General features: G+C 44.5%; 1 protein-coding gene and 1 pseudogene across 1 annotated transcript in view; one reads left to right on the top strand and one right to left on the bottom strand.

The window, feature by feature from the left end:
• Nucleotides 1-912: 912 nt before the first annotated feature.
• On the bottom strand, nucleotides 913-1,470 carry LOC100941981 (annotated as a pseudogene).
• A 5,675-nt stretch (nucleotides 1,471-7,145) lies between these two features.
• The window catches only part of ACOT9 (acyl-CoA thioesterase 9), a 47,236-nt gene continuing 44,791 nt past the window's right edge, over nucleotides 7,146-9,590 (top strand). Inside the window, exon 1 of the mRNA XM_003791911.3 lies at nucleotides 7,146-7,320. Coding sequence (XP_003791959.1) covers nucleotides 7,301-7,320 — 20 coding nt within the window. The 5' untranslated portion in view covers nucleotides 7,146-7,300. The remainder of the gene's footprint in view (nucleotides 7,321-9,590) is intronic.

The raw sequence follows: 9,590 nt of genomic DNA, 5'->3' as shown, positions 1-9,590 counted from the left end.
CGCCATGCCCACCTAGGCAGGTACCGCCTCAGGCATACCCTTTGCTCATGGGGCCTGCGTTACCGTCCCAGATCTGTTCCACCAGTGTCTGCCACCAGAGAAGATGCTCAGCTTTCTCTGGTTGCCCAGAGAGACAGGGAGTGTCTCTCCAAAATATCCCCAGGGGTGTGAGCCCTATTGTTCCCACTGCTGCTGCTCCTGCTCTGTGGCGCACGACACCATCTTTCCCTCTCCCATATGGTTCCTTCAGACAATTGTCTTCTCCTTACCCCCATACCACAGAATCAGCACAGACCTGCAACAGCCCATACCCTGTCCACACCTCTCGAGAAAATGGCCAAGAATCTGAACTCCAGGGGGACTGGCTTCCAGACCTCAGGGTGAGAGTGGAGGGGAGTGCTGGGAGTTCAGAATTGCAGGTAGAGAATATATACAGTTTTATACAGTTTTATGCCTGGCAGGAGAGTGCCATGGCACCGTAGTAGGGGAAGGTGGTCTAGTTTTTAGAGGATCTCTCCCATGGGATAAAATGGGAGGATGTTTGAACTCTGCTTGGTTGTTTGTAGAAAGTATACTGCGAGCTGTTCCCATGGGGGAGGGGACTACCATCCGCTTGGCGATGTATTTTGTATCTATTGTTTGTATCCTTGGGGTTCAGCTTGCCTCAGCAGGGTTGATGTGCATTCTTCAACCTTCTCTCTTGGTTCAGCTCCAAACCATCAGCTTACTTGCTAAACTTCTGTCCTTTAACTCTCCTTCTGGATGGGACCGTCGGTGGAAAGCAGGCTTTAGTCAGCCATCTTGCCTTTGCCCAGTTTTTTTTTTTTAAACTATCAAACCACAGAATTATTTCCTATTTTCAGAATTATTTAGGGTTCTTTTTTTTTGTTTTTGCATTTATTTTCTGTTGCATTTATTCCTGTGCCATAAGTTTATGTTTCTTCAGTTTCTTCTGGGATATCTTTTTCTTCTGTGCTACCTCTTCTTCTGGTTTGGGAACAATCTGTTCCTTTTCAGTAAGGATCATCTCAATGTGGCAGGGGGGAGCTCATGTATGGGTTAATGTGACCATGGGCTCTGTAAGTTTGGCGACGCATCTTGGGTGCTTTGTTCACTTGGATATGCTCAATGACCAGAGAATCTATATCTAAACCCTTAAGTTCAACATTACTCTCTGTATTTTTAAGCATATGCAGCAAAAATTCAGCACTCTTTTTTGGGCCGCTGACCCTGTGTCCAGCCCCACTGTTTGGCCTGGGCACACTTACCAACTCCACCATTGTAATGTTGGAATGGTACACATTGTTTCTTTAAGGTGACATCCTTCAGATACTTGGTGGCTTTTTGTATATGCATACCCTTAATGGCCTGGGAAGTTTCACATGTGTTCTTAAAGTGAACACAAAGATTTGAGCCTCTTGACTTGTGTGACTATGTGGTGTTTTCTGGGTCAAGTGAATAGCGAACCATTTTCACAGATCACCTCAAGCCGCTTAGGGGAAGAGGAAGAGAGCTTATTTAGGGTTCTATATTAGTGCTATGAACTCTGTTTTCTGTTAATTAACATTTTTATTTCTTATAGAATTAGCCTGATTTTTCTTTTTCTTGTATTTATTTATTTTTTACTGGACAACGTCCTCCCACTAGCCTGATTTTTCTAAACCAGGGAACCTATCTGCCATTTTTAAGTAAAAGGAAGTTATTAGAGGAAAAAAAGAACCATTTATAAACATAAGAACCTAAGCAGTCATAAAAGTGGAGCTGGAGAAAAGTAGAGAAAGAGATTTAAAAAAAGTCATGGTTTTGGGTGGTGCCTGTGGCTCAGTGGGTAGGGCACCAGCTCCATATACTGAGGATGGTGGGTTCAAACCCAGCCCCAGCCAAACTGCAACAACAACAACAACAACAAAAAAATAGCTGGGTGTTGTGGAAGGTGTCTGTAGTCCCAACTACTCAGGAGGCTGAGGCAAGAGAATTGCCTAAGCCCAGGAGTTGGAGGTTGCTATGAGCTGTGACACCACAGCACTCTATTCAGGGCAATAAAGTGAGACTATGTCTCTAAAAAAAAAAAGAAAAAGAAAATGACAATAAATATTTGAATTTTTGGTTTATTATATCAGCAATCCATTCACCCTTAACCTGAGCCTGCTAAACAACAATGATGACAACTACAACAACAACAACAAAGAAATAGCTGGGCATTGTGGCAGGCACCTGTAGTCCCAGATACTTGGGAGGCTGAGGCAAGAGAATTGCCTAAGCCCAAGAGTTGGAGGTTGCTGTGAGCTGTGATGCCATGGCACTTTACCCAGGGTGATAAAGTGAGATTTTGTCTCAAAGAAAAAAGTCACAATTTCTAAATTGTGCTGGACATGGTGGCTTACACCTATAATCCTAACATTCTGGGTGGTGGAGGCAGGTGGATTGCTTGAGCTCACGAGTTTGAGACTAGCCTGAGCAAAAGCAAAACCCCGTGTCTACTAAAAATAGAAAAACTGAGGCAAGAGGATGGCTTGAGCCTTAGAGTTGGAGGTTGCCGTGAGGTATGATGCCATGGCACTGTACCCAGGATGACAGCTTGACACTCTGCAAAAAAAAAAAAAAAAAGTCATGGTTTCTAAGTTGCCTATGCTGCTTTTTTTTTTCTGAGATAGAGTTTCACTATGTTGCCCTCAGTAGAGTGCTGTAGTGTCACAGCTCACAGCAACTTCAAACTCTTGGGCTTAAGCAATTCTCTTGCCTCAGCCTCCCAAGGAGCTTGGACTACAGGCTCCAGCCACAATGCCTATCTATTTTTTGTTGTTGTTGTTGTTATTGTTGTTTAGCAGGCTTGGGCCAGGTTTGAATCCACCAGCTCTGGTGTATGTGGCCAGCACCCTAACCACTGAGCTATGGGCATGGAACCCATGCTTGTTTTTGCTGCAGATGGAGCAAGTTGGTATAATACTAAGCACTTTCATATAACAGCCCACTTGTCTTTGTGGTTTTTTCTTGAATGTTTAGGTGGAAAATATTTTTCCATTGTTTCGTCCTCCCCCTCCCAATTTTATTCTAGAACCTTTTGTATAATCTCTGTAATCTGTGAAATAAGCTTTTTTTTTTGAGACAGAGTCTCAAGCTGTGGCCCTGGGTAGAGTGCTGTGACATCATAGCTCACAGCAACCTCCATCTCCTGGGCTCAAGCGATTCTTCTGCCTCTGCCTCCCAAGTAGCTGGGACTATAGGCACTCACCACAACGCCCAGCTATCTTTTGGTTGCAGCTGGTTGCAGCTGTCATTGTTGTTTGGCCCGCTCAGGCTGGATTCAAACCCGCCAGCTCAGATGTATGTGTCTGGCACCTTAGCCGCTTGAGCCACAGGTGCCAAGCCTTTTTTTTTTTTTTTTAAAGACAGAGACTCTCTCTGTTGTCCCATCTAGAGTGCAATGCATCATTATAGCTCACTGCAACCTCAAATACCTGGGCACAAGTGATCCTCCTGTTTCAGCCTCCTGAGTTGCTGGAACTACAGGCATGTGCCATGCCCGGCTAATTTTTTGTTTTGGTAGAAATGGGGGGTCTTGTTCTTGCTCAGGCTGGTCTCCAACTCCTGATCTCAAGCAGTCCTCCTGCCTTGGCCTCCTAGAGTGCCAGGATTACAGGCATGAGCCACCATGCCCAGCCTGAAATAAGCTAATTTTTAAAAAGTGGTTTTTCCATTTTAATGAAATCATAGCTTGAATTAGTTTATTTGAAAGTTGCTGACAGATTCCCAAGAATATTTTCTCCCTAAGTCAGATATTCAGAAGTAGTATATATAGTTCATCAGCCCAACAAAAGATGGTTATTAGATCTTTTTCACTTATAATACTAGATTTAACTGACAATGTATTGTTAGGTTTCTTATTTGATTTTATTGCTCTGTTTATTATAATGACATTGGTAATATCTTATGTATCTGTCAACATGGTTAGGAGCCTTTTATTTTAATCACACATTTCATACCATCTTTGTTACCCTGAGACCATATCAAAATAGAACTAATGGAACATAACAAGAAACAAAAAGGCAGGGGTGGAGAATCTCTTACTCAAGGACAGTGATTAACACCACTATACAATTGCTGCACACTTTCTGATCTGATTTTGTGACCACTTTACCTGCCATCCCTGCTATCCAAAATGTGGTATAGAAAATATACTTGACAACACCACCACTACACATGTAGAAACCAGGGTTGCTAAGTTGTTTTAAGAATTTTATGTATACTGCCAATTGAGATAATTGGAGACATGTGCATGAATGCTGTGCTGGCTAGGTCTAGCAGGCAGGGGTTTTCTGAGGTTAGAACTAAGGCTAAGTGATGAGATCATTTTTCCATCTTTAAATAACATCTTTAGTGGATCTCTATGGGTTTGATTTCTTGGTACTCCTTTTCTAAGAAAGTGATCCTCATCTGTGTGCTTTCTTGTGGAAACAGCCATGGTAGTAAATTGTGACCCAACAACTGTGACCCGGGTCTGGGTGAGAGGGTTCCCGGTAAGTCAAGTGGACCAATTGTATGCCCTTGCCTTGCTGCCACAGTTGACTAGTCCAGGAATGTGTACCTGACCTCAATTAGGCCAGTGAATCTCTTCTCAGGAGTTTTTGTACTTGGGACATAGAAATCTGGGCCAGTCTCTTATGTGTGTGGCTGTAGTTGTAAGATGTAAAGTTCAGGAGCTGGGCGGTGCCTGTGGCTCAAAGGAGTAAGGCGCTGGTCCTGTGTGCTGGAGGTGGTGGGTTCAAACCCAGCCCCGGCCAAAAACTGCCAAAAAAAAAAAAAAAAGTTCAGGAGCTTCTTTTGCAATGTAGAGAATACCATTACACAGAGAGAAAAAAAGAATGAAGCCAGTGTGCAAAGCAAAGATAAACAATGAAGAGAAGGCATCTTCATGGCATTGCATTCCTAGTTCTAGCTATTCCAGCTGAAATCAATGCTGTTAATATGTATTGATGAGATTGTATCTAGCTTTATTTTGGAAACTGATGGAAAGTTACTTGATTGCACAAAAATTGTAAACTGTCCTACTTATTATACCATATATATAACCCAAAAAGTTCTCTTGAACTTAATTTTTCTCCCTGAGCCTCCTATTGCTTCAACCAAACGTTCAAGTAAAAATGAACAAAAATGGCTGGTTATGGTGACTCATTCCTGTGATCCTAGCACTCTGGGAGGCCAAAGCAGGTGGATTGCTTGAGCTCAGGAGTTCGAGACCAGCCTGAGCAAGAGTGAGACCTGGTCTCTACTAAAAAGAGAAAAACTAGCCAGGCATTGTGACAGGCACCTGTAGTCCCAGCTACTCAGGAGGCTGAGGCAAGAGGATCACTTGAGCCCAAGAGTTTTAGGTTGTTGTGAGCAATGATGCCATAGCACTCTACCCAGGGCAACAGAGTGAGACTCTGTCTCAGAAAAGAAAAAAAAAATGAACAAAAATGGTATAATTCCAAGACAATATTTATTGCACTGTGTGTTGGGTGTGGTAGAGTATAAATATGTATGGCTGACACAACGCAACAAAACAGGCACTAAAAAGGTACAGAGAATATGAACAAAAATGAAGGAGAGATCCCTGTGGTCTAAAAGAGGAGTCTTTTGGTTGTGAGACTGCTAAAAACAGAGACAGTTAGGTAAAATAGAAAACTATTTATAACTTGTTAAATGATTAAAAACAGCTAGCTCAATGTTATTGACAAATTTTACTAAGTATGGGTTATTCCAATGAAACATATGATATGGTCTTTGCTTCCTAGGAAATTACCATTTTTAGAGGCAAAGTAAGACTTGCATGTATTCTCAAAAGACCCCTCTCATTACCTTGTTTTATTTCCTCTTAAGACTACCATGTTTGAAATTGTTATTTGTTAACCTATTTGCTGATTTGTTTTCCTTCCCTATAACTTAAGCCCCCTAACTGGGCTTTTTTTTTTTTTTTTGCATCCCCAGAGTCTACAACAGTGCCTGGCGTAATGCAGACAGTTAAATAAGAGTACGTTAAATGAAATTGAGAATCAGGTTGTGGGGTGAAATCTTAAGGTTCTTTGGCCTTGACTTTCTCTAGGTCGGCCAAGATGTCAAACACTAGGGGGCAGGCCGAGATTAGAAGAGGAACAATTTTTTCTGTTAAGTTTTTTCTGTTAAGTTTTTCTTGTCAAGTTTTGGTTACATTAGCATCACCTGGGGAACCTTTTTTTTTTTTATCTTTTTCTGGATTGAAAGACACCTTTTATTCTCTTTCCCATATTTTCTTATTCTTTTTTATTTTTTTTGAGGCTCAGTCTCACTTTGTTGCCCTGGGTAGAGTGCTGTGGTGTCACAGCTCACAGCAACCTCCAACTCTTGGCTCAAGCGATTCTCTTGCCTCAGCCTCCCAAGTAGCTGGGACTACAGGCACCCGCCACAACACCCAGATACCCTAGAGATGGGGCGGTGGTGGTGTCTCGCTCTCTCTCAGGTTGGTCTTGAACCCGTGAGCTCAGGCGATCCACGTGCCTTGGCCTCCCTTACAGGCGTGAGCCACTGCTCTCAGCCCCCATATTGTATTTTTAAATATAATTTTTATTTCAAAATATTAGAGGGTACAAATGTTCTTGTTACATGGATGAATTGTATAATGCTGAAGTCAGAGCTTTTAGCCTGGCCTTCCCCTGAATATTGTACATTGTACCCAATAGGTAAATTTATATCCTGGGACACTTTTAGACCTTTAGAAGCCCAGGCGGCACACGTGACTAAATACCTAAGCATCTGTATTTTGGAAAGCTGCCTAAGAGATTCCTTGAAGGCAAGGGCAAGAACCACAGACTGGAAGCCGAGGCGCAGAGGTCAAGAATAGCAACGGAGACAAGTTCCACTGGGCAGAGCCGCGCCTTTTCTTCCCGTCACCGCCCTGGCAGTGCTGCGTGGTACATTTACTCAACCGGGAATAGGCTGATCCCCCGCTTTAGCAACAGACCCGGCACAGCTGATTGCGTGGGAAGCTCCGCAAAGGTGGACTTCATTTCAGCTTTCCTTCGGTTAACAGACAGGCCCTGCCGGGAGCAGCGCGGCCCCGCCCCCCGGGCGGCGCGGCCCCGCCCTCCGGGGCGGTGCGACCCCGCCTCTGCACAGCGTGGCTGCGTCCCCAGTGGTGTGGTGTATCTCCAGGGCCGCTTCGCCGTCAGGGCGCGGTTGTAGGGAGTGACGGTTGGTCTGGTTCTCGCGCCAGCACCTTCCTTTCCTTCTGTCCGACTGCCTTGCGGGCCCGGTTCTCCATCCGCGTGCACGGCAGCCTAGCGCGATGAGGCGGGCAGCACTGCGGTACGTAGCCCGGGGTGGAGGAGCCTGACTGGGGGCTGGCGGGGTGCGTCCACGCCCTCCCTCTGAGCTCCCCGTGGGCAGCTGCGGAAGAAGCCGGCCGGGGCGGGCGGAACTAATGCTCCGGTATTTGGGCGCTGGTCCGCTGTGACCCCGCCCGGGCACAGACCACTAGGCCTGGGCTGGGAGAATCTTCCCACTTTAGCGACTTCTGGCATGGAGTTCAATATTTAACAGCAAAGCAGTGCTTTAAGGGAGGAAGTTGGGTGTTGGCTGAAATTCCTTTATCTTTGCTCATTAGCGGTGTGGTTCATAACATTTTTGGGGTGGCTTTTTGTCAGAAAGCTAGTATGGTATTTGTAGTTCCATGTTACCTCCAGGCCCTTTGTCCCCATTTGGAGAACATTTTTGAGGGGTTAATTGTTTGACCCACTTGGGCTCTGACTTAAGAGTGTTGTAACATTGGCAGAGATTGCAGGGTACTTTTTGGCTCTTAGGGCCTTAGGACTGTGTGACTGAGGCCCTGGTGTGAAAAGGGCAGGAGTGCATTGGTTGGGCCACTTGAGCAGGGAGAATACTTTTCTGTATATGTAATCTTCCCAGCTGTCAAAATTAAGGCCTGAGAACCTTAGACTCTGGGGCGTGTCTGGCTCTCCCCTCAATCCCTTTCACCCAAGCACACTGGACTTTACAAGTTTTCTGCCTGGCTGGGTCCAAGGGTACTCACACCTCCTGTCAGTGCGCTTATCCTTCCGTGTGGCCTATAGTAGTTCTGACTGACACTGATAGTGTCAGTTCTCTTGAAGGTCCTGGATCTCTCTCACTGTTCCTGGGGACCTTGCTATTAGTTGAAAGAGTTCTGCCTCTCTGGTTTATGGCACTTAAAAATACTTTGCTATAGTAATTGAAGACAGATTGTAAATCGTTTCAAGAAGGCCTTGAGTCAACTTTAGTTAGCATTGGACATGATGTGAAAGGCCTTCTGCAGGCTGGGCATGGTGGTTCACATCTGTAATCCTAGCACTCTGAGAGGCCAAGGTGGGTGGATTGCTTGAGCTTAGGAGTTCAACACCCAGTCTGGACTAAAAATAGAAAAACTGGCCAGGCGGGCATGGTGGTGCACTCCTGTAGTCTCGGTTACTTGAGAACCTAAGGCAAAAGGATCACTTGAGCCCAGAAGTTTGAGGTTGCTGTGAGCTACAATGACCCTAGGGTACTCTACCCAGGGCAACAGAATGAGACTCTGCCTAAAACAAAACAAAACAATAAGAAAGGCCTTCTACAAAACTCTATAGTCTTCTGCCTGTGTCATCTGCCATAATCCTACGTTCCTTTCTTGTGAGTCCTGTTGAGCCTGAAGCAGGTAGATACTCTGTTAGTGTCTGGTGAGAGAAAGAGTTCATAGATGAATACACACAGATGATTAGGTTCTTTGGTGGGCAACTATAATAGCTTCTTTTTTTCAGACTCACAAGAATCACCTGACTTTGTTTAATCTCAAAAGTGAGGTATTTCCTCAGAGTGGAGGGCCTATGAGTGGCATTGCCTGTTAACTACACTGAAAATTCTTCCTTGCCACCCATTCAAAGCTTCGGACCCAGGATGCCAAAACATTTTTATTCACACTTCCAGGTGACTTCTTTGACTCCCTATGCAAGCCATGGAGAAATTTGACTCCTTGATCTTTTTTCATTGAAAAGGTTCAATCATGAGGTCCTGGGACCTCAGTATCTCAAAGGCCTCTGGAAAGTTTCTTCTGAAGATCTAACAGCTTTGCTGTATGACTACTGAGGGTTTATCAGGGGTTAAGCTAGTAATCCTGGGGTACTGAACTGCTGGATATTGACTAAACCAGTCTCCCATCTCCTCCACCTCAGTGCTGCATATATATAAGGGAAGGGTCCTGAGATTGTGAAAAAAGCAACTGGTTCATGCACGTGTTGAAGGGGTAATCAGAGGAACTGGTTTCTCTCTAGATTCTGCCAATGTGTCAGTTGACTGGCACTGGGGAAGAGTATCTGAAATTAGGGCCTAAGTTTCTCTGGGAGGTTGGTTTGAATTAGAACTTTTTTTAATCTTTTAATTTTTTTTTCAGATTAATATAAGGGCACATATGATTAGGATACATTATTTGCATTCGTAAGGTAAAGTCTGAGTTGATGCTCAGCCAGGAAGTGTGCCATATACCCCTACATTGCACCCATTAGGTGGGAGCTTACTGATCCACCTCCCCTCTTCTTTTTTTTTTTTTTTTTTAGACAAGGCCTCAAGCT

The sequence above is a fragment of the Otolemur garnettii genome, unplaced genomic scaffold, assembly GCF_000181295.1.
Source record: "Otolemur garnettii isolate 467f Iridium unplaced genomic scaffold, OtoGar3 scaffold00051, whole genome shotgun sequence".
In the NCBI taxonomy this organism is placed as follows: domain Eukaryota; kingdom Metazoa; phylum Chordata; class Mammalia; order Primates; family Galagidae; genus Otolemur; species Otolemur garnettii.
Note: the sequence above shows the minus strand (reverse complement) of the source record. Positions and strands in the feature narration are given on the sequence as shown.